General features: G+C 33.8%; 2 protein-coding genes across 2 annotated transcripts; one reads left to right on the top strand and one right to left on the bottom strand.

The window, feature by feature from the left end:
• Nucleotides 1–2,914: 2,914 nt before the first annotated feature.
• LOC125876019 (putative clathrin assembly protein At2g25430) lies at nucleotides 2,915–5,886 on the top strand. Its single transcript, XM_049557112.1, has 2 exons — nucleotides 2,915–3,076; nucleotides 3,760–5,886. The coding sequence occupies exon 2, from the start codon at nucleotides 3,799–3,801 to the stop codon at nucleotides 5,644–5,646; it is 1,848 nt and encodes a 615-aa protein (XP_049413069.1). The 5' UTR covers nucleotides 2,915–3,076; nucleotides 3,760–3,798; the 3' UTR covers nucleotides 5,647–5,886.
• A 1,911-nt stretch (nucleotides 5,887–7,797) lies between these two features.
• Nucleotides 7,798–8,937, bottom strand: LOC125876714 (uncharacterized). The gene has a single exon (XM_049557941.1). The coding sequence runs from the start codon at nucleotides 8,915–8,917 to the stop codon at nucleotides 7,829–7,831; it is 1,089 nt and encodes a 362-aa protein (XP_049413898.1). The 5' UTR covers nucleotides 8,918–8,937; the 3' UTR covers nucleotides 7,798–7,828.
• Nucleotides 8,938–25,564: the final 16,627 nt, after the last annotated feature.

Here is a 25,564-nt window from a genome sequence, read left to right as displayed (position 1 = left end):
TGACAAAATAAAAAAATAATAAAAAATATATAATTTTTTCGTAATTTTTTTTTTAAAAAAATATTACATTTAAACTAAAAAGAATTATAGGTGACTTGCAAAATCAATTTCCCCCACTTTTTCTCTACTTGTATTGTAGTAATATAATTTTTTTTTAATCGATCTGTAGTCGTTTCAGATAATAGCTTAAAACGCAACAAATTTCTTTCCTATTTATTTTGCTACGACAAATTATTAATAGTTTTATTTAGGTAGTAATAAGATCAAATTTTTCAAACTCCTCAGTTAATGTTATATTGTCTGATATTGTATCAATATATATTTTTAATAATTAAAAAAAGAGAAATATGCTTTTCTCTTATTATTTATATATAATAGTACTATTTACAAGATATGTGTATTTTTTTGGGGATCTAACTGGTAGATTTTTTTATTTTATTTTTATTTTAGAGTAAGATTGTGAAATTCAATTTCAAAATAATGAAATGAGATTAAAGTTTCGTGATAATAACAAGTTAAAAGCAATCAAACTCAAATTAACAATATTAAATATAAAACTAAAATAAGAGAGACAAGATATGAAAATTTCTTTTCTCTCTTTTAAGTATCCATCATTTTTTATTTATAGAGTGTGGTTACAAAAGATTACTTTAAACACGACTAATTATTAAGATTATGGAGAAAGTTTTGAATTAATCAACATTTTCTATTGGTGGAGAGATACAACCTACAAGTAATAAAAATATTGCCTTTGCTTAATCCTTAAGGCAAGGCAAGAGAGAAGACAATTTTAATACTTAATACACATAATACTATAAGAAGTTAAATAAATATTGCAGTAGATTTTATAACAAAGTTTGTAAAAGGACTTTTCATTAAAACTTTGAAGGAGTGGATAGAGATATGTCATCATTTACTTATTCAAGTATTGTTTGCAATAAATAATAAATTGACAGAATAATAAATTGCAATCACAATAAAATAAGAAGAAATAATTTTATTGATAAATATTGCGGGTACAATTCTGAATGTAAACAACAAATTATAAATATAATAAAAATTTTAAAATTAAATTATTTATTCATAAATAAAGAAATATGATGTATATTTTTGGATGCAAGATTAAAAAAAAAACGTGTCACATAAATTATGATTAAGACTTAAGAGTGTACTTAATTCTATCAATTTATTAAGTGAAAAAAATAGATTTACAAAAGAGTTTAATTTATAATTGCACTAAAGATTCTTATTAGTCGCCATAATATTCCATTACACAAACAATAACATATTGATGAAACAAACACTAAATACAATAATCTTTAGGGAAAATTGTCCTCATTCCAAGTTAAGGCAAGTATTATAAAAAGAAAGAAATAATAATATTTTTTTTCATGAAAGGAACAATAAGAATTTAATACACAGTTGAATATTCAAAATAGGAATTACAACTTTTGAAACCTCATATTTTGACTAATAACCATGGCTTATAAATTATAATTCTGCATTTCATAGTATATCAAGGGAATGTTTGGTTTTGGGATTAAGGAAATCATAGTATTACTCTGTGTCATATAATTTGGTATTTTCTGTGTTCCTTTTAATGGATTATCTTTTGCCAAGTATGATTTCAATTTGTATATTATATAAGTCATTTAATTAAATTAGGGAAAAAAGTTTGAAAAATACTTCAACTTTGGCTGAAATTGCTGTTACGATATCAAACTTTGTGGAGGACCTTTTACCCCTACACTATTTAATAATGTATTTTAAAGGTATATATGTGCCCACGTGGACACATTACTATTTATAATGATGCAATTTTTATGATGTCCACGTGGACACATATATACCTTTAAAATACACTATTAAATAATGTAGGGTGGAGGGTAAAAGATCCTTTCCAAAGTTTGATATTGTTAAAGCAATTTCGATCAAAATTCGGATATATTTCACACCTTTTTCCCATTAAATTATTGTATAACTTTATTGTTGGACAAATAATGTTGAAATGATCACCCTTCTGCCGACTATAGCTTCGTCCTTGATATAATTTAAGCATGATACATAAATATATTTTTTAATTTAAATTTAGTAGATATTTGTGTTTACTAATTTTTAAATATGTACAAATAGACACTTAAACTTATATAAATTTGAATAAAGTAGACACATGCTTTTACATAGGGGTGACAATTTAGTGACGGTGGGTTGGATCAAATTTGGACGGATTATAATGAGTTAAGATAATAATCGAGTCAAGACCCAATCCAATCCAAATTTGTTTGGATCGAAATGAGTCGGATCAGAACGGATTAGGTAATGAGTTATATAATGGGTCAAAGATTCAACCCAACACAATTTTTACTAAGTTTAATTCTTTTATTTGTTCATTTTAGCACCTAATATTTTTTTTTCTTTATTATGGTTATATATAACATATCAAATTGAAAAAAAAAAGTTTTTAAAATATATTTTGACAAGATTTCTCATGAGTCAATTCGAGTTACATATCAACCCAATTTTTAATGGGTTGAAATGAGTTGAGTTGTACTGGGTTGAGCTAATAAATTAACCCGCTCAAATTTAAATGGATTGAACGAGTTGAGTTTGATTTTGCCTTTTGTACTTCTACCTGATAATCTGCATCCTTCATGACGACATATATATATTACGTCACGTATATCTACTCGTACACCTGAAGTTGAAGAATATATGCCGAAGGTGATTTAAATAAAAGTCTTTGAGTAAGAAAAGGTCTAACCGGCACCCAAAAATATTTTTGAAAAATTGTATTTAAATCAAATCAAAAGAGAATGAATATGAATATGTCAAAAACACCCACAAAAGGCACCTTGAGTCCTGACTTACTGTATATACAAGAAAGTCTCTCACTTTAGCCATCACTGTGTCTCTCTACGCGTCTTTTTCTTCTCTTCAATTCTCTTTTCTCTCAGTTCTATATTTATATATATATCAATTTTGGTACAGTTGGATTTTCCGCCAAAAAATTAAAAAAAAACAGAATCGCCGGCGGCAAACTACCGATCAGTTCCGATCGGGTGAAATTCTTTAAAGGGTATGAGTTTTTTGCCCTTATTTATCAATTTTCAATGTGATTTCATCTGGGTATTCAGTAATTTTAGTTCTAACGATTGAATTTTGTATAATGACGTTTTGTATTTACTGATATCTACTGAAAGATCTTTTGAAAATTTCATCATTGCCGGCTTTGACTCGGATCTATTCAATTTTTTGTGATTAACTGAAAAAAGGGTTTTAGATTTTTTTTAATTTTTTAATTTTTGTTTGTTAAATATATTTACAATGTTTTCTATTTTTAATGACAGTATCAGGATACATGGGGTATGTTGTTGGTTTTTATTCAGGATATGTAGAATCAAACAATTTTTTCATACCCTCAAAATATTTTTAATTACAAGAGTTGTTTTCAAATTTTAATCATAGATGAGAGGATCATACAATTCAGAAAAGAAAGGCGGTGGGTTGGAGTCTCACTCTAACCATAATTAAAAAAGAAGAATTATTTTCACATTGTTGGCCTATAAAGAATTAGGCTTATAATTATGTTAATAATATGTTCTCTCGTACAACTTAAAATTTTAGATGAGATGGTCACGCTTCGACAAGATGCATTTTACTTTTTTTTTTAATTCTAGTTGTAATCAATTTGAATAGTGGAAAATAAATAATATTAGATTAAAGGATTCTTTTTTGTTGTTGTTTTTGTTTTTGTGAAAGGTGATTAAAGGCACCAAGTTATTGGATTAGATAATTGTGATGGCTATGAGTATTAGGAAGGCAATTGGAGCAGTGAAAGATCAAACTAGTATAAGCCTAGCTAAAGTGACTGGCAATGTTGCGCCGGACCTTGAAGTATTGGTGGTGAAAGCAACCACTCATGATAATGATCCAGCAGATGAGAAATATATTAGGGAGATTTTGCACTTGACCTCTAATTCTCGAGGGTATGTTAGTGCTTTTGTTTTTGCAGTGTCAAAGAGGTTAAGCAAAACCCATGATTGGGTTGTGGCGTTGAAGGCCTTAGTGCTTGTGCATAGGCTATTAACTGATGGAGACCCTGAACTTGGTCAAGAGATCATGTATGCAAGTCGGAGAGGGATGAGGGTTTTGAATATGTCTGGTTTTCGTGATGAAGCGCACTCGAATTCCTGGGATCATTCTGGATTCGTTAGGACTTATGCCATTTATTTAGATCAGAAGCTTGAGTTTTCTACTTATGATAGGAAGTTGAATGACGGTGATGGTTATGGTCAGTATCGGTCCGATGGACATGGGATGGATAGGAGAAAGAGGTTCTTTAATGAGCCTGATGAGTCTACTGGAAGGGAAGAGAAAAGTGGGGTGACGCCAGCCAGAGAAATGAAGCCTGAGAAGGTTTTAGAGAGGTTGAATCAATTGCTTCAGCTTCTTGATAGGTTCTTGGCTTGTAGACCGACTGGTGCAGCCAAGGATAGTAGGATGGTGCTGGCGGCATTATATTCTCTTGTGAAGGAGAGCTTCAAGCTTTATGCTGATATTTGTGAGGTATTACATAATTTGTTGGATCGATTCACAGAGATGGAGTATGCTGATTGTGTCAAGACTTTTGATGCTTATGTTAGTGCAGCAAAGATGATCGATGAGCTTGTGGGCACTTACAATTGGTGCAAGGATGTTGGGATTGCAAGGCCATCCGAGTTCCCAGAGGTGCAAGTCATCACTGATAAGCTTTTGGGCACACTTGAGGGCTTCTTGAGAGAGAGGGCAAATAGGCCAAGGAGCCCTGAGGTAAATAGGGTGGAGAGTTCGTCAGCAGTTAAAGAGGAGAAAACACCAGATATGAACGAAATTAAAGCTCTCCCACCACCCGAGAATCACACACCTCCTCCTGCTCCTCCTCAACCTGTACCACAGCCAAGGCCACATGCTCAGCAGGTAACTGAAGACTTGGTGAATTTGAAGGATGATGGAGTGACAGCTGATGGTGAGGGCAATAAAATGGCATTAGCTCTATTTTCTGGGCCTGTAGCCAAGGGGAATGGCTCCTGGGAAGCATTCCCGTCTGATGGAGAGACTGGACAAGTAACTTCAGCTTGGCAGACACCAGCTGCTGAGATTGGCAAAGCTGACTGGGAGTTAGCATTGGTAGAAACCGCCAGTAATTTGTCAAAGCAGACGGCTGATTTAGCAGGTGGTTTTGATTCACTTTTGTTAAACGGGATGTACGATCAGGGAACCGTGAGGCAGCACGTGAGCAATACTCAGGTGACTGGTGGGAGTGCCAGCAGTGTAGCATTGCCTGGAGTGGGAAAGACTGCAACACCTATGCTTGCGTTACCTGCCCCTGATGGAACAGTCCAACCAGTAGGGAACCAAGATCCATTTGCTGCTTCCCTAGCTGTGCCACCTCCTTCTTACGTCCAAATGGCTGAACAGGAGAGGAAACAACATTTGTTAATGCAGGAACAACAGCTGTGGCAGCAATACGCAAGCAACGGGATGCAAGGCCAAATGGGTTTGTCCAGACTTGCAGGAGCTACCCCGGGCTACTATGGCGCTGGAATGCCACCATCAATGCCCTATGGGATGGGACAGCCAGCAGGTTATTACTTCACTCCCCTCTGAATCTCGCCTCTCGCGATACATGTGGTGCTTTTGCTACATTGCAGTTTTCTTTTATTATGCTACAATATTATCATATTCTTGAAACCTGTTATCAGGTCCTCTGCAACACCTATAAGCTGTGTATTCTGACATTTTTGCGAAAGTGAGTTGAAAAAAAGGATATGGAGATACCCATACAATAAGTAACTTTTTAAGATGTATCGCCCTGTTGAAATTTCCATTTCAATATTTTAAGCCAAAGTTTGCAATTGGTGATTGCTGAAAATTGAGAAGTGTTACCTGGTTTGAAGATAATGTGCAACTTTACTTTGTAAGGATGGTGACTTTAAGTTAAAAAAAGTTGGAAATAAACATATAGGTTGAATGAGACCAATTATATTGTTGATGAAGATATCATATCAAGAATAGGTTGGTCCATCCATCCGAAGGGGAAGGTCTTGTATGTTTCATTGATCATTTTGAAGACAAGTACAAACACTGAAACAAAACTCTCTCTCTATATATGGTATCTATATGCATGCCTATTTGTAAACCTTGTGGGATTATAGGACATCTGATTCTCCGGTTGCATACCATCCTCTAGCACATAGCTAGCCAAACCGCGTTGACAATTTAATACATGAGACAGGGACGACTCAAGCACATTTATCTTCTTAACAATAATTTGACTTGATTTTAAAAGAAGGATCATACTTTAAGAAATGATATGATGAGCTATGGTGTTTAAATTTCTAACAACTAGTTATTTGAGTTCAACAATGAAAATGATATGACCTAATTAATCAAAAGTGCAACTTACCTTTTTCTTTAAGATCAGTAGTTTACTATCCCTTCATTTCACAATACATAAAATAGGTTAAAAGGCACGTAATTATGATCGATCAGACTCGTATTTCTTGTGGCTGAACTTGGAAATATAGAAAAACTTTTTAAAGTGGAGTTTAAAATTATACAAAAGAAAATATTGGTGCTACAATTATAAAAGAGAAGTTAAAACTCATGATAAGATTTTCTTCAAATTATTTTGTTACAAACAAGCACTAATCCCACCCAAGGGAAAAGTTACGAATGCATGTTTTTATTGATTTTAATGATGATAACAATAATAATATATTCCGTGAAATCTCACGAATGAGGCATGAGAAGGATAAAATATTCGTAGATTTTACCACTAACTCGTGAACGTAGAGAGACTGTTTTCGAAAGACTCTCAGCTCGAGCGCAACAAATCCAGGCACAAAGAAGAAGGAGATAATGAAGAGAATATTACAAGTAACATGGAAACAATGCAAATTCTATCAGAAAGGAGTCAAAAACGACAATAAAATAATGTGACAATCAAAACACAATAAACAACATATTAGGATAGATCATTGAAAACAATAATAAACACTACATTATTAACCTTCTATCCTAATATGCGTTTTCCACTCCCTCGTTAACCTGAAGTTGCGTCATAACTTGTCTTATCACCTCTCCCAATACTTCTCCGGTCTACCTCTACCTCTCTTCGTACCTTCTATTACCAACCTCTTACATCATCACCTCTCAACATGTCCAAACCATCTCAGTCTCGCTTCCTTCATCTTGTCCACCACAGATCCCACTCCCATCTTATCCTGGATATCCTCATTTCTAATCTTATCACTCCTAGTATAACCACACATCCACGTCAACATCCTTATCTCCATAACATGCATCTTCTGTACATGAGAATTTTTTACTAGTCAAAACTTCTCCCCATACAACAATGTCGGTCTAATTACCATTTTATAGAACTTACCTTTGAATTTTGGCAGTACTTTTTTATCACACAAGACTCTAGAGGCAAGCCTCCACTTCATTCATGCCGCACCAATACAATGTGTGATATCATCGTGAATACTTGACTATTATGTTAGATGGAAAATGTTATGACTATAATAAATAAGATGTAACACCAAATCTTGCCAAAAGTAAAAGTAAAAGTAGATCATTACTTAATTATGTTAGATGGAAAATGTTGTGACTACAATAAAATGAGTCTTAGAGAGAACATGAACAAAAATATATTAATTGCATTTTCTTTTAGCAACTTGTTCACTATTAGGCTATTTACTTGTTTGTTACACCTTATTTCATTCATCATAGTATAAAATAGGTGTATTAGTATACAAAAAGGGACACATACATACATTAATATTTAAGCAGAATTTGTTTTCTTTCTGCTCTTGTCAGTACTACTATTAACTCTACGATTCCCTTGATTGTTACCCGCTCCACAAACAATTGTGAACTCGAAACAATATGCATTTCCAAAACATGAATACAATCCTCCGTCTGTATTCCTTCGTGTGTGTCCCTCTTTTGCTCGTTTCGTTTCCTCTAATCCTTTACCATATGCTTCCTCTGCTGTCAACTCCTCTAATATAGAACTCTCTCCGTCTTCATTTTCCCTATTTGATGGTGGCTGCAATTTCTTTGCTGCTGTCTCCGCTGCCACAATAGAAGCAGATGGACCAATGTCAGAGCACAGTTCTGACCCGTTTATTATCGACCCTGCTTGATTTGGAAATTCTCCATTATTGTTGATCTCGGAATAAGCTACGTTATGTGATTGCTGCCACATTTGAATTTTGTTGGTAATTTGCAATTTCTCATCGGTATGATTGTGGTTATTATTCATCATTTCATCTTGAGCATTGATATCATTTATTTTCCTGTCTAAAATATCTCTATGATCCAACGACAATGGCGTGAATAACGACGGCATACTCCGTTTCGATTTGTCAATTAGGGCAACACCCATATTGAGTATCCCCTGTGGATTACCAGAAGGTCGACGAATTTGAAGAGCTACAAATTTCTTACTCTGATTGCTGGTGTTTTCAAAAGGATTTACGAGATTGTTGATAATAACTTTTACGGTACCTACAAGAATATCACGAAACCATGAAACAGTATAAATTTCAACATGGATAGCTGATGAATCGGAGCTGAGGAATTCATCGTCTACACGGAAAGAGAACTTATCATTCCAATTGGGGTTATTGTGACCATGATTGTCAACACGGGTGGTGCGTTTACGATTGGGATTGACCCAAGTTAACGCATAGGTACGAAGGGATTTACAGACAGGAGATAGATCTTGAGCAGAAATGAGGGTGATTTCGAGAATATGATTATTGTTGTTTGGGGAAGCAGAAGGGAGATGCGGTTGAGATGAGAGGGAGGAATCTGCAGTTATGGTTGATGAAGGAGTCGGTGTTTGGTCCATAATTTCTTCTACCATGCTGCCATCATCCGTGGCGGAGATGACAGTCGAAGTTAGGGGTGGTAGATGGGATTGGAGAAAGAAAATGAATAATGATTTTTCTTTATTCATGGCAACGAGTAATAAGAGGAATTCAATTTCTTTGCACCTTATTTTATTGGTATGGTATCCGTTCATTTTTATTTGTACCATATACTAAAAAATACATATTAACAATCATTTCTCAACTATAGTAAAGTTTTGAGGGCTTAAAGCAAGAACTTAATCAGCTCACCACTTTTGTGTAGACACATATAATTGAAATAAATCACATCCTCATCATCCTCCAGCACAAAACCAGGATAATTTGTAATTCACAATTCAAAAGGCAAGCTAGATACAAGATTCGACTTTTTCCAATCACCATTCAATAAAGATTTTTCAAAAAAAAATTTGGGCGACTCTGAGACGTCAGATTCATGAGATAATACACATGATTTTTTTTTTTTTTTGCATAATTTGTAAAAATCGACTTGTAAATGCAAAAGTAAGCTTGAAAAAAATAGTAGGATTGTACGTAACGTTTCCCTAACTCATAAATGAGGTCTTCATAAATAATTTTTGAGTGCTCTGGGGCGCTAGATCCATGGACTAATATACACGAAAAACTAAGAAAGTCGCGTAATTTCAAAAAGTTGGCTTGTAAATGCGAAAATATACCTAAAAAAAAATGATGAGACTGTACGTAACGCTTCCCCAACTCATCATGATTTTTTTTCAAAATTTTTTTTGGGTGCTCCGAAGCGCCAGATCCATAGGCTAACAGGCATGAAAATTCACGAAAGTTGCGAAATTCCTAAAAGTTGGCTTGAAAATGCAAAAATATGCCTGCAAATGGTGGGACTGTACATAACACTTCCCCAACTCATTACAGAGTTTCTCATAAAATTTATTCAGAATTTTTTTGGGTGCTCCGAGGCCCAAGATCCATAGGTTAATACACATGAAAAAACAAGAAAGTCGCGTAATTTCTAAAAGTTGGCTCTTAAATGTAAAAAAATTGCCTGAAATAAACGGTGAGATTGTACGTAACGCTTCCCCAACTCGTTATGGAAGTCGTCATAAGAATTTTTCACGAAATTTTTTTGATTATTTCGAGGCGTCAGACTCATGGGCTAATACACAAGAAAAACCAAAAAATCGCGTAATTCCTAAAAGTTGGTTTGTAAATGCAAAAATATGCCTGAAACAAATGGTGGACTGTACGTAATGCTTCCCCAACTCATTACGGAGGTCCTCATAAAGTTTTTTTAGAAAATTTATTTGGGTTCTCTGAGGTGCCAGCTCCATGAGCTAATATACACGAAAAACCAAGAAAGTCACGTAATTCCTAAAAGTTGGCTTGTAAATGCAAAATATACCTAAAAAAATGGTGGGGCCATAAGTAACGCTTCCCCAACTCATTACGGAGGTCCTCACTGAAAAAAAATTGGTGCTTTGAGGCACTAGATCCATGGGCTAATACACACGAAAACCAAGAAAGTCACATAATTCCCAAAAGTTGGCTTGTAAATGTGAAAATTTGCTTGAAAAATTGTGGGACTGTACATAATGCTTCCCTAGTTCATTACGGAGGTCCTCATAAAGTTTTTCAGAAAAAAATATTTGGGTTCTTTGAGGCGCCAGATCCATGGGCTAATATACACGGAAAACCAAGAAATTCGCGTAATTTCTAAAACTTGGCTTGTAAATGCGAAAATATGCCTGAAAAAATTTGAAACTATACGTAACGTTTCTCCAACTCATTATGGAGGACCTCATAAAGTGTTTTAGAATTTTTTTGAGTGCTTCGAGACGCCAAATCCATGGGTTAATACACACGAAAAACCAAGAAAGTCGCGTAATTCCTAAAAGTTGGCTTGTAAACGTAAAAAAATTGCCTGAAACAAACTGTGGGACTGTACGTAACGCTTCCTCAACTCATTATGGAAGTCCTCAGAAAATTTTTTCAGATTTTTTTTTGATTACTCAGAGGCGTCGGACTAATGGGCTAATACACAAGAAAAACCAAGCGTATTTCCTAAAAGTTGACTTGTAAATGCGAAAATATGCCTGAAACAAATGGTGGACTGTACGTAATGCTTCCCGAACTCATTACGGAGGTTCTCATAAAGTTTTTTCAGAAAAAAAAAATTGGTTGCTCCAAGGTGCCAGATCCTTGAGCTTTAATACACACGAAAAAATAAGAAAGTCGTGCAATACCTAAAAGTTGGCTTGTAAATGCGAAAATATACTTGAAAAAAATGGTGGGGCTGTACGTAAAGCTTCCTCGACTCATTACGGAGGTCCTCATAAAGTTTTGTTTGAATTTTTTTTTGGTGCTTCGAGGCGCCAAATCTATGGGATAATAATACATACGAAAACCAAGGAAGTCATATAATTCCTAAAAGTTGGCTTGTAAATGTGAAAATTTGCTTGAAAAATTATGGGACTGTACATAACGCTTCCCCAACTCATTACAGATATCCTTATAAAGTTTTTTCAGAAAATTTATTTGGGTTCTCTGAGGCACCAGATCCATGGCCTAATATACACGAAAAACCAAGAAACACACGTAATTCCTAAAACTTGGCTTGTACATGCGAAAATATTCCTGAAAAAAGCTGTGAAACTATACGTACTGCTTCCCCAACTCATTACGGAGGACCTCATAAAGTTTTTTTAGAAATTTTTTTGGGTGCTCCGAGGCGCCAAATTCATGGGCTAATACACACTAAAAATCAAGAAAGTCGCGTAATTCCTAAAAGTTTGCTTGTAAATGTAAAAAATTACCTGAAATAAACGGTAAGATTGTACGTAACGCTTCCCCAACTCATTACGAAAGTCCTCATAAGATTTTTTCATAAAAATATTTGATTACTCAGAGGTGTCAGACTCATGAGCTAATACACAAGAAAAACTAAGAAAGTCGCGTAATTCCTAAAAGTTGGCTTGTAAATGCGAAAATATGCCTGAAACAAATGGTGGACTGTACGTAATGCTTCCCGAACTCATTACGGAGGTACTTATAAAGTTTTTTCAGAATATTTTTTTGGGTGCTCCAAGGTGCCAAATCCATGAGCTATAATACACACGAAAAAAAATAAGAAAGTCGCGTAATATCTAAAAGTTGGCTTGTAAATGCAAAAATATACCTGAAAAAATGGTAGGGCTGTATGTAATGCTACCCCAACTTATTACAGATGTCCTCATAAAGTTTTTTCTGAAAAATTTTTGGTGCTCCGAGGCGCCAGATTAATGGGCTAATACACACGAAAATAAAAAAAGTCACGTAATTCCTAAAAGTTGGCTTGTAAATGTGAAAATTTACCTCAAAAAATTGTGGGAATGTACATAATGCTTCCCCAATTCATTACGGAGGTCATCATAATTTTTTTTCAGAAAATGTATTTGGGTTCTTTGAGGCGCCAGATTCATGGGCTAATATACACGAAAAACCAAGATTGTCGCGTAATTTCTAAAACTTAGCTTGTAAATGCGAAAATATGCCTGAAAAATATGTGAAACTATACGTAACGCTTCCCTAACACATTACGGAGGACCTTATAAAGTGTTTTTAGAAAAAAAAATTGGATGATCCGAGGCGCCAGATCCATGGGCTAATACACACGATAAACTAAGAAAGTAGTGTAATTCTTAAAAGTTGGCTTGTAAATGCGAAAATATGCCTGAAAAAATAGTGAGACTATACGTAATGCTTCCCCAGTTCATTACGGAAGTCCTCATAAAAATTTTTCTTAATTTTTTTTTGTGCCCTGAGGCGCCAGATCCATGGGCTAATACACACGAAAAACCAAGAAAGTCACGTAATTTCTAAAAGTTGGCTTGTAAATGTGAAAATTTACTTGAAAAAATTGTGGAACTGTACATAACGCTTCCCCAACTCATTACGGAGGTCCTCATAAAGTTTTTTTAGAAAATTTATTTGGGTTCTCTGAGGCGCCAGTTCCATGGGCTAATATACACGAAAAACCAAGAAAGTCACGTAATTTCTAAAAGTTGGCTTGTAAATGAAAAATATACCTAAAAAAATGGTGGGGCCGTACATAACACTTTCCCAACTCATTACGGAGGTCCTCACTGAATTTTTTTTTGGTGTTTTGAGGCGCTAGATCCATGGGCTAATACACACAAAAACCAAGAAAGTCACATAATTTCCAAAAGTTGGCTTGTAAATGTGAAAATTTGCCTGAAAAAAAACTGTGAAACTATACGTAACGTTTCCCCAACTCATTACAGAGGACCTCATAAAGCTCTTTTAGAAAATATTTTGGGTACTCCGAGGCACCATATTCATGAACTAATACACACGAAAAATTAAGAAAGTCGCGTAATTTCTAAAAGTTGGCTTTTAAATGCGAAAATATGTCTGAAAAAAATAGTGAGACTATACGTAAAGCTTCCCCAACTCATTATGGAGGTCCTCATAAAGTTTTTTCTGAAAATTTTTTTGGTGCTCTGAGGCGCCAGATCCTTAGGCTAATACACACGAAAAATCAAGAAAGTCACGTTATTCTTAAAAGTTGGCTTGTAAATATGAAAATTTGCTTGAAAAAATTATGGGACTGTACATAACGCTTCCCCAACTCATTACGGAGGTCATCATAAAGTTTTTTCAGAAAATTTTATTTGGGTTCTCTGAGGCGCCAGTTCCATGGGCTAATATATACACGAAAAACCAAGAAAGTCACGTAATTCCTAAAAGTTGGCTTGTAAATGCGAAAATATGCCTGAAAAATCTGTGAAACTATATGTAACGCTTCCCCAACTCATTATGGAGGACCTCATAAAGTTTTTTTAGAAAATTTGTTGGGTGCTCCGAGGCACTAGATTCATGGGCTAATACACACGAAAAACCAAGAAAGTCGCGCAATTTTAAAAAGTTGGCTTGTAAATGCGAAAATTTGCCTGAAAAACAGTGAGACTATGTAACGCTTCCCCAACTCATTACGGAAGTCCTCATAATTTTTTTAGAAAAAAAATTCTGGTGCTACGAGGCGCCAGATTAATGGCCTAATACACACGAAAAACCAAAAAAATCGCATAATTCTTAAAAATTAACTTATAAATACGGAAATATATCCAAAAAAATGATTGAACGCTACATAACGTGATACTCTTCATAGTTGGTTTTTGCATACCAACTCGAAGTATTTCACAATTGATATTGCAAATAAATGTTACGGCTACACATGTATAAACATTGTGAGGTTGTGGAATGACATTGAATGCTCTATTGACAATATAAAGTAAATTTTCCTTGTAAAAGTCGGAGCAGCAGACAAGTAAACTGTTTGAATCTAAGTTAATGATTCATTTCAATTATAAGTAATTTTTTACACCTCACCTAACAAACACATCATAATTGTTTTTATTTTTGGTTTCACACCCGGTATTTGGTATCTACGTTAGAACTCGATTAAATTTGAATTTGTGTCGGAAGTCTCACATTGACGGGTAAAGCGCTTTCTAACAAAGGCAACTTCGAGTTCCCTTGGTATAGAGTCGCCTTTGTTAGGGAGCACTTTACCTCTAATGTGGCTTGTTGGGTTCGAAAATGATTAGAGCGTCATGCGAAAGCTTACAATTGCAAATCAAGACGTTGATAAATTAGATGACAAAAACTTATATTGAAAACATAATATTATTATGTGAAAACTAATATAAAAGAAAAATATTAAAACTATTGAGAGAATAAATCTCCCCATAGACAAAAGTGTCTAAATAACTATATTGTGGATGTTATTGTATTATTGATATGAGAATAAAGATCTTTAATTTATACATCTCCAAACTTTTCTTATAAGGAAAGAATAACCAAATATGTAAAAGAATTATATTTTACTTTCATGCAAAGTTAAAAAGCAATTATGGTAATGCTTTAACTTTCCTTCGAGTAAAATTAAAACTCAAATATGGTAAGAAAATCAGGGCAAAACCCTAACAAATCTCCACTTTTGGCTGAATTTTCTTGACAAAACTTGATCCGCCTTCTTCACATGCATGATATCTTTGTTCTTCACATAGTCTGCTTGTCATGGTTAAAAATAAAGTTTAAAATATATGGTTTAAAAATGATTTTAAAAATATTTTATTTTTTATTTTTTATTTTCAAAGATGCAACAATAGAAATGTTGAAAATATGATTCAAATCTCTTCTTCACATGTAGCTGGACAAAAGTCTTCTTTATCAACAAATTGATTGCAGATTGTTTTGAAACCACATGAACATGTCTTCAACCTTGATGATATGTCTTCAACCTCGATGAACCTGTGTCATTGAACCACTAGCTCTAGAGTTTAGGGTTGAGTAGCCTCCGAGAATTCTAACTGGAATCGAACACACCTTGTAGAGTCCCAACTCGAATTAAACACGTCTTTAGAGTCCTACAAAATTTTAATGTCTACCATTGTATAAGTAGAGAAATAAGAGAATATTTGAAGACAAGTGCAAGAATTGGAATACTTTGGCAAGAGAAATAGCTTATATATGTAATGTTATTCTAATTTGTTTACATTCCTATTGTTGCAGTCTTTGAGTTTTTTCTTCTCTACTTGATGAAGTAGCAATTCAATTATGTTGGGATTGTTATGGCTGAATTACTATAGGCTATAGCTATATATAAAAAAATGTTACTATTAATATTTAGGAAAGTTCATTCGTTTTTTTATATAGTTGCGATAGTAGGAATGTAGTAAATTTTCCTCTCAAATTTTTAAGTTTAAATAACAATAAAACTTTATTTGATATTTTAGAACTTTGAATTAAACTACTTAAAACTTATTATCTATCAATAAGATTTTTGAAAGCAAGAATCAATGTATCATATTGTAATAAATGACTAACATATTATTAACTCGAAAGAACATTTTTCAAGTTATATAATAAGATACCGACTCTTTGTATAAACTATAAACACGTATAAATGGCTAGTTATATAAAAAAAAATTGGGGCTGACCATTTCTCGTTTTAAGGTAGTATTGTTTGTTGATATTCATTTTCTTTTGATTAAAGTTTCAAGAGAATCACTATTTTTTATGTAAGATTTGTTGTTGTTCTTTTTCTCATTTCCCCCCAAAATTGTCCTTAAACTATTATTCATCCTGGTAGAAAGAAAACGAAATAGATAAAATATTGAATGGATCTCAAAGTATAATGGTGTACAAAGTTATTTGTCCAAACATTGAAAAGTTTATATTGTCGAGTGTAGCGTAGGATGAAAAAGAAATAGATAAAATATTTAATGGATCTCAAAGTATAATGGTGTATACAGTTATTTGTCCAAACATTGGAAAGTTTATATTGACGAGGGTAGCGTAGGATGAGAAACTTTACCTCAGATGTCGAGAGACGAAGGATGAGAAACTTTACCTAAACTTTACCCCAATAATTGATGGAGATATAAAATATGATCTTTTTACTTGAATCCATAATCTAAGATCATGACGAAAAGTCTTAGCTAACCAAAACGTCAAAGAAGAGAAATGAATCCCAACTTATCGCTTGTAGACAAAACTAGATTAAATGAAAAGTGAATCCTCAACCTATTGCTTATAAAATAAACTTTCGCTTACAAACTTACCCATTTAATGCGACGCACCTCTAATGCACCAAATTTCGGTTTCATGCATGTGCCATCCACTTTGGATTGGAGCAGTGGCTTACAGGTTATTGCTACCGGTTGATGTTCTTATTCACCCAGTTTTTCATGTTTCCCAACTAAAAAGATGCCTTGAAGTTCCTTCCATCATCAATCATCCTCCTGTTTTCCACCTTTCCAGTCCCTATTGACTTAGTCCTAAGGTTGTTCTCAACAGAAGGCTTGTGAAGAATAATAAAGCAGTGGGACAAGTCTTGGTGAAGTGGTTTGGTATTGATGACACTCAAACTACTTGGAGTTTGAATCTGAGTTGCTGCATAGGTTCCATACATTTCATCCTTGAGGACAAGGATTTTCTTCAGCAAGGGGTATTGATACAAGTTAGGTGTACACGAGCTGAGGTGACAAAAATAGTAGGTGATGTGGCAAGTTAGTTAGAGTTTATTGGAGCGGTTAGCTGTAGCAGTTATAATTTCAGATTTTGTTGTTAGATTCAATTCTATAAATATAGCAACTGCATGTAAGATGCGGTATTCATGAAATAAAATCTGATTCTCTCTTTCTCTTCTACATTCAATTCAGCCTCAATCCTCGATTATAACCCTGGTTTGGCTATCATCTTCTTCGAGTCTATCTCCTAGATTAACTACTTCCATTACAGATTTCTTAATTGCATCAATAACTTTCGCTTACGAACTTACCCATTTAATGCGACGCACCTCTAATGCACCAAAATTTGGTTTCATGCACGTGCCACCCACTTTGGAGCCACATAGGTCACAAATCGTGCCTAACTTGTAGCCGCATAAGTCGAAAATCGTGCATAACTTGTAGACGCATAAGTCGTAAGTCGTGCATAACTTGTGTCAAAGTCGAACCAAGGTTTTGGTTTCATGCACGTGCCACCCACTTTGGAACCACATAGATCGTAAATCATGCATAACTTATAGCCGCATAGGTCGTAAATCATGCATAACTTGTGTCAAAGTCGAATTGATGAGTGGTTTGTTTTGATGAAAACTATACTCGTAGATGTTTAATTTGATGGGCAATTCAACTCTTAAATCTTTATAAGTTATGGATATACTCATTAAAAATTGGATCTTATACAACTCACTAGTATTGTCGCTTGTAACTTAACTTATACTAATGTTTTTGCAAGCCCTTAAACCTTTCAATCCGGAGCCAAAAGGGTGAAAAAAAATTTCAAAAATTCCAAAAGGGCAATAAAATTCAGTTAAGAACCAAAAGGGCAACATTTTAACTCTCAAATTAACGCTGTTGAAATCAGGTCAAACTGGGTAAGACTCAAATTTTTATGTGCCTTACCGCTGTCAGCGTCTTGTAAGACGCACGACAGTTGCGCCTTATGACAAAAATGTAATGATAGGAAGAAAGCAGTAGTAAATTGAAACTTTTGCCATAATTTATACTTTGATTATAGGGAAAAAGGTCTGAAATATATTCGAACTTTGACCGAAATTATCATAACGATAGCAAACTTTGGAAAGGACCTTTTACCCCCTTCACTATTTAATAGTGTATTTTAAAGGTATATATGTGCCCACATGGACATCATAAATATTGAATAATTATAAATAGTAACATGTCCACGTAAGCATATATATACATTTAAAATAAAGATAACTGTAAAAAACACACTTAAACTATCCTCTCTTTTTTTAGTTTCATACCTAATATTGAGAGTGTGAGTTTCATACCTAAACTATCATTTTTTAGTTTGAGAAACACACCTTAGTGGTGTGTATAATGCACTCTCTCTTTTATTTTAAAAAAATCTTGACACATGGCATTCCACATTGATAAAATATTCCACCTTGACAAAAATTAAATAATAAATTATTAATATTAATTAAAAATTAAAGATTAAAATATTACTATCCATAAAAATAAAAAAAATTAAATTATTTTTCTTACCCCACTCCACCACCTCCTCCACGTAACCCTCCCAGACAACCCCCATCCTTTTTAAAAAAAATCTTTTATAAAATCTTTTTAAAAAATCCATACTTCACCCTCACCCGACCCCGCAAACCCTCACCCACCCCCCCAAAAAAAATTGATATTATTTTATTTTAAAAAAAATAAAAATTTACCCCATCCTATTTAATCCTCCACTCCTAATTTTTATTTTTTTTACATTTTTCTCATTTTGTGTTAGATATGTACGTACATATATTTTTAGAAAAAATAAATTCTACTAGTGTACCAAATATAACATAAATAAACAAAAAAATTAAAAAAATCTTGCGGCGGCAAGTAAAAAATATTTTCGATATGTATATATCTAACAATGAGAAAAAAATTTGGATGCGGAGGGTTAGGTGGGGTAGAATTTTATTTTTTTAAAATAAAATAATATCTAAATTAGTATTTGAAGTGGGGTGGGGGGAGGGGGAGGAGATGAAGTAAAAAAAATAAATATTTTTATAAAAGAAATTTAAAAAATAAATAATAATAAAAAGGGCCGAGGTGGGGTGGGGGGTGAGAGAAAGTGATGGAGTGGGGTAAGAAAAATATTTTACATTTTATTTTATTAGAGAAATATTATTTTTTTGGATAATAATTTTTTAATTTTTAATTTTTACTAATACTAATAATTTCTTTAAATTTTGTCAAGGTTGAATGTTTTGTCCATGTGGAGTGTGATGTGGAAATTCTTTAAAATAACAGAGAGAGTGTATTACACATACCATGATGAGAGTGATATACACATACCATGATGAGAGTGATATACACATAGAGAGGTGTGTTTCTCAAACTAAAAAGTGATAACTCACACTCTCAATAGTTTAGGTATGAAACTCAAAAAAAGATATAGTTTAGGTGTGTTTTTGACACTTATCTCTTTAAAATACACTATTAAATAGTGCAGGGGGTAAAAGATCATCCATAAAGTTTGGAATCATAATAGTAATTTCGACCAAAGTTGAAATATTTTTCATACTCTTTTTCCTTGATTATATATTGTGTCTGTGTTTTTGAGAAAATGTTGTGAATTATCTAGCCATGGTTAAAATATTTATATATTAAGATACAGTTATTATCATTTAGTCCATTTTATTATTCCTATAAATGTTCAGGAAAGCAACATTAAGGAGCCGTTTGGTAGGATGTATTAATTAAAATAGTCCTTGGATTAAAATTTAATCCCCCTAATACAATGTTTGGTTACACAATTCAACTCAAACATACATAATACATGGATAACTTAATACATCATATGTGGTCTTATCTAATACCAAGGATATCTAGGGATTACTAATCCCAGGTTTACTAATACTTGGACAAGGAAACGAAATGACTGAATTGCCCCTCAATTTCTATATACATCCTTCAGAATTGGTAAAGAATTCACGCTATTCTGCTTTTTGGCGACTTTCCTTTTTCTCTCGCAGTCTTTTCTCTTCTTTGGCTATGGAGAAGGCGTAGCGTGTAGGGTTAATTTCTGAACAACATCGTCACTATTAGCCGTGTAGGGTTTATACAGGTTTGAACTTTTTTTTTTCTTCTTTTCTTCTTTTCTTTCGTTCTTGTTCCCAAATGGTTGTAAATAGGTGAATTGAAATGTGCTTGCAAATTAATTAGTATTTTGTGGGTTGAAAGTTTCTGAACAACATCGTCACTATTAGTATCTATGCTTAAAATTTATAGATTTCTGTTCATATTGTGTGTATTGATTTTGTCTAATTTTTATGAAAAACTTAGGTGTTATTATGGATCTTCAACATCTTTCGAGTACTGATTATATTATTCTTGAGGAGATAATGTGCCAACAATTTCTTGTAGTCCTTATTTGCCTTTTTATGGCTATTCATGGTCTTTCACTAAGAAGGCAATACAGAAATGTGCATGAGATTAGGTACCGTATGAGTGTCCGAATACCAAAAGTTATTTCTCACTTAAATTGTATCATAAATGATAGTGACATTGTATGTATCGACAAGTTAAGAATGGATAGAAATGCCTTTCATAATTTAGTTCTATTAACTAAGGATGTCGGAGGTTTGACTGATGGTAAATATATGTCAAGTAGTGAAAAGCTAGCAATGTTCTTAAACATCTTGGCTCATCACGAGAAGAATAGATCTATCAAGGTCGATTATATTAGATCTGGATGGAGCGTAAGTCAAGCTTTTAATGAATGCTTGAGAACTATACTCAAACTAACTTCATTGTTCCTTGTCAATCCTAAACCGATCCTTGAAGATGAGATTGAAGATCGATGGAAAAGGTTTAAGGTAGGTGAGATTTTTAATTTTAGCATTTGTATATGACTAAATAATGTAATTTTACTAAGACTTCGTTTTAGTGCGAGATAACTCTATATTTTTTATAGGGTTGTTTAGGTGCACTAGATGGTACTTACATTCACATTAGAGTTTCATCTGAGTACAAACCAAGATACAGGACAAGGAAGGGAGATATAACTACTAATGTATTGGGAGTTTGTGATAGAAATCTCAATTTTACTTATGTGTTACATGGTTGGGAAGGATCAGCTGCTGATGGTCGTGTATTACGAGACGCTGTAGTGCGACGCAATGGTTTAAAAATTCCTGAGGGTATGCCATGTATATATGCATATAAGAACACAAAAAGAATGATGTATTTATTTTTTTGAGAAGGTAACTGTACATGAAAAGAATAGAAAGGTAACTAAATTTTATGTTTATATTATAGGTAATAATTATTTATGTGATGGAGGATATACAAATGGAAAAGGTTTTCTTTCACCTTACTGAGGGTATAGATATTGGTTAAGGGATTGGCAAGGTGACAACCCCCCACCTCGATGTCGAGAAGAACTTTTTAATATGAAGCATGCTAGGGCTCGTAATGTTATCGAAAGGGCGTTTGGTCTCTTGAAAGGGCATTGGGGAATTCTTAGGAGCTCTTCGTGGTACTCTGTTAAAGTTCATAATAGAATTATAAGTGCTTGTTGTTTGATTCACAACTATATCCGTAGAGAGATGGATGTGGATCCTTTAGACATGGATATGGAAGAACAAGTTGAGAATCAACCTGAACATATTGATGTTGTTGAATCATCTGAAGAGTGGACCACTTGGAGGGATGAGTTGGCTCAATCAATGTGGAATGCAAGATCTAATCAGTGATGACATGTTAAGTTTTATTTTTTGCGATGAATTTAGCTAACTTGGGCTTTTAAGGTCAGCCTTATATCAAAAGTTAGAATCTCTCCTCTGTTTCAGTGATCTGGTGATCTTATACAAGTTAATTGGGAGTCTTGAATCCTTTTTGTAACTTTTGGCATATGTTATTATGAAATTTGTAGTTTTCTTAATATGTTATAATTATTACTCTTCATCACTTCCTCTACTAGTAAAATTTGACTTTATTTTACAACTCCAATCTCCTAAAACTAAAAGAACCCTGCAACACTAGTGCAGATTATAATTTTTAAAAGTTGATAGAGGAAAAGAAAACTAAATGATAAGTATGCATATAGAGAGAAAGGAATTAGTATTGCTCTTCCTATATTTGATTTCCAGCAACCATGAAGATGGTCATTAGAGAAAGGAACAAATTGATAACGTCTACATAAAAGGATATAGAGAAAGGTTTTACCTATGTATTGTAGACAATGTATCCACATGAAGCTAGTCAGTTTCTCGACATAATTCCACTTGTGAATGTTTGCACGACCACCTGTTGAATGCAATATCTTTTAAGCTACTAATCTGGAGAGCCAACCACTTCCTGAATATATCAGTTTCTCCTACTTTTTTTTTTTTTATATAAAGTGTTTCTAGAATCAGTTCTTAAGTTCATGACAAGGTTATAGATTTGTTCAACTATTTAATGTGTGCATTATTGTTATTATCATTATAATTTTCTTCCTATTTATTTTTATAATCTATTCCACAAGAATATAAAGGCAAAATGAGCAGTCAAACATCTTCCCACGCATCAAAAAGATCAAGAAATTCAACTCCTTCGACTAGAAGGACATGGACTGCAGCAGAAGAACGAACTCTTATAGATGGATTAAAAGAGTTATGTGTTAATGGTTGGAGAGGTGATAATGGAACCTTCAAGCCAGGATACATAAAGGAATTAGAATGTTATTTATGTGAACATCATCCTAACAGCGGATTGAAAGGTGAACCACATGTCTTATCTAGAATAAGATATTGGAAGAGATGTTATGCAAGTATAGCTATGCTAAAGAGTCGAAGTGGATTGGGATTTTAATACGGTGATGGAGCTATAATAGTTGATGATCCCAAATTTTGGGATGACTTCCTAAAGGTAATTAATACTTTATTAAAGTTATTATAATTTTTTACACTATCTGCCTGATGCTTTTAATTGTTTAGATCTGCACTTCTTCACTAGGGAGTGAATTTGTTGAATATGTTTCATGTGGACTATCCACGACTATCACTAGAAAAGTAAGCGTGCTTCTGCATCCACTTCAATAATATCCATCATACTAGCCTCGTGTTCTCACGGATAAACAAATGAATGATCTTGTTTCAGACTTTACGCTCCTTGTGTTCTAAATTTATGGACAAAAGTTGTGGGTAATCCTCGATTTGCCCTCAACTATAAACATTGATTGGGGATAACTACCCACCAATCTCGTCTATATTTGTCTTGTTCCAGAGTTGAATATTGGTAAGGTTCAAGTCAACTACTGCTTTGGGAGTGCACACTCTGTCCCAGGCCACCAAAGCCTTTATGAATTAGTGTCAACCCAAACATAGCTGCTACAGTGAGCATTAATAAGTCTTTTAGCTTGAATACTGAAAAGTTGTGTCCAATAAATTTAGATTTCAAAGATACCGATTGCACAACTTAGAGAGCTTTTTAGTTGTTCATGATTATAGTTATGTATTTATTTATGTGTTCTATGAAAGAGTTATTAACTGAGTAATATTATATCACTTTGTTTTATTTTGTGATTATTTTCTAGGTTGATCCAAATGCCAAAAACATGAATAAGAAAAAATGGTCGATGTTTGTGGATTGGGAGGAAATCTTTGGCAAGGATAGAGCAACAGGGGAGTTTGCAGAAGGCCCATTAGATGCTGTTGAGGAAATTCAAAGGAGTCAATCCTCAGTACTGTTTAACGATATGAGTTTGGGATTTCCTATTGATCTTGATGGCGATGAAGAAGCTAGTTCTAGTCATAGACCTAATGTGACTACGGGAGAAGCTGGAAATACTACTGGAGCTACTACATTTCCTGAAGCATCTCAAAATGAAAATGCTGGAGCATTTGAACCTGAAGAAGCTGGATCTCAACAAACCAATAAACAAGGTGAGTATACCAAAAGGTCTTCTAATGTCAATGAAAAGGAGAAATGCAAGAAAAGAAAAAAGATCCCGGAGAATGATTCTGAGATATTTCTTAAAGGTATGGTTGAGGTTATAAAAAACTTTACTGACAGTCAAGACAAACGAATGGGTGCCTTGATTGACAAGATTGGAAATCATGACCAATCTGATCTTCGTGATCAAATTTATTCCATCATTGAATCCCCTATATTTGACTTGTACTCCACAGAGCAACGCATCAAAGCAACAATAGTTCTTTGTGATGACGTCAAAAAGATGGAATTATTTATACGCATGGGTGAACTTGAGCATCAAACTATGATGTTTATGATCATCAATGATAAACTTTAAAGTATGGTAGACTGCAAGATAAGTGGAAAGTTCATTTTGCTAGTTTTGCTTAATTGAAGACCTTTAAATATTTGAGTGTAGTGTCACTTTTTGATACCTCGGATTATGTCCTATATTGAAAATGATTGGCGTAAGACAGACACGAGGACAATAGGTTTTGTGTAACTAGAATCTATGGAAAAACTTGAATGTAGTGTCACTTGTGATAAACTCAAATGATGTATGTAAATGTGTTTATTTGGCTTGCTTTTGTCAATTGATGTACATGATTCTCGCTTCTCCTTTTCTCAGTATATACTGAAATGTGAAATGAATGGATTTTCTATATGTATATTCTTTCTTTTGCTTCTTTTCCTTTGTTGTGCTTCACTTCAAAGTCAAGCTGATATAAGTGAGACTGAGTTGTCTGGCCTTCTGTATTTGCTCACTGCACTTATTTTGTGTGGTTATTTAATTTCCATATCGCTCTATATCTTTATTGAAGTCGCGGAAGTCCTACATGCATCATTCATAAATCAGGAAATTACTATGTACGATGATGAGACAGGAACTCCTGCTCAAGCTCATACTTTAAACTTAAATGAGGAGTTGGGGTAAGTTCATATAGTCCTTTCGGACAAAACTGGCACTTTGACGTGCAGCCAAAAATAGACTTTGGATTCGCTTGAAACAGATGAAAGAAACCTCAAACCTGCAATAAAGGGGTTCGTCTTTGGATTATGCAGCATTGTCTATGATAGATTGGCAAAGAAAATGTTTGAAGTTTTACAATGTTCAATATTTGGGATAGAGACAATGTAGCAGGAAAGCTTCACGTGGCTTGCTCATGTTGCTTAATTTTACTAACTTTATATGAAGCTGTGATCAAACTATATTTCTTTTAACATTAGAAACTTCTGCTGCTGTCCACACTGCTTGAACTTTAGTTTTATTTTATATTTTCTTATTTTCTTAACAGAGGAGGGAGGTACGCCTTGGTCGGGGTACTTAAAATAACGTCTTCTCGTTTATGACTTGAGACTTCCTCAAGTGAATTAAATTTGTTAAGCACTTTGTATTCAAGTTTTAATCGTAATAAATATGGTAATTACATGAAATAGATAACATAATAATTCAAGGGTAAAATTGGAAAAAAGTTCTTTTTTAAGAGTTCTAAGCCAAACACAAGATTTGAATAAGCAATAAACCAAACACTGGATAAAAAATAATCCCTGCATTGCTAATCCCTGCATTACTAATCCCTGCATTATTAATCCCTGCGTTACTAATCCCTGCATTACTCATTTTTGTACCAAACGACCCCTAAATGGTTTTGGTCAAAATATGTAATTTTTGGCAAGGTT

This window comes from Solanum stenotomum, chromosome 9 (assembly GCF_019186545.1).
Source record: "Solanum stenotomum isolate F172 chromosome 9, ASM1918654v1, whole genome shotgun sequence".
Classification (NCBI taxonomy): Eukaryota; Viridiplantae; Streptophyta; class Magnoliopsida; order Solanales; family Solanaceae; genus Solanum; species Solanum stenotomum.
The sequence above is the reverse complement of the archived record's forward strand: the minus strand, read 5'-3'. Positions and strand labels throughout refer to the sequence as shown.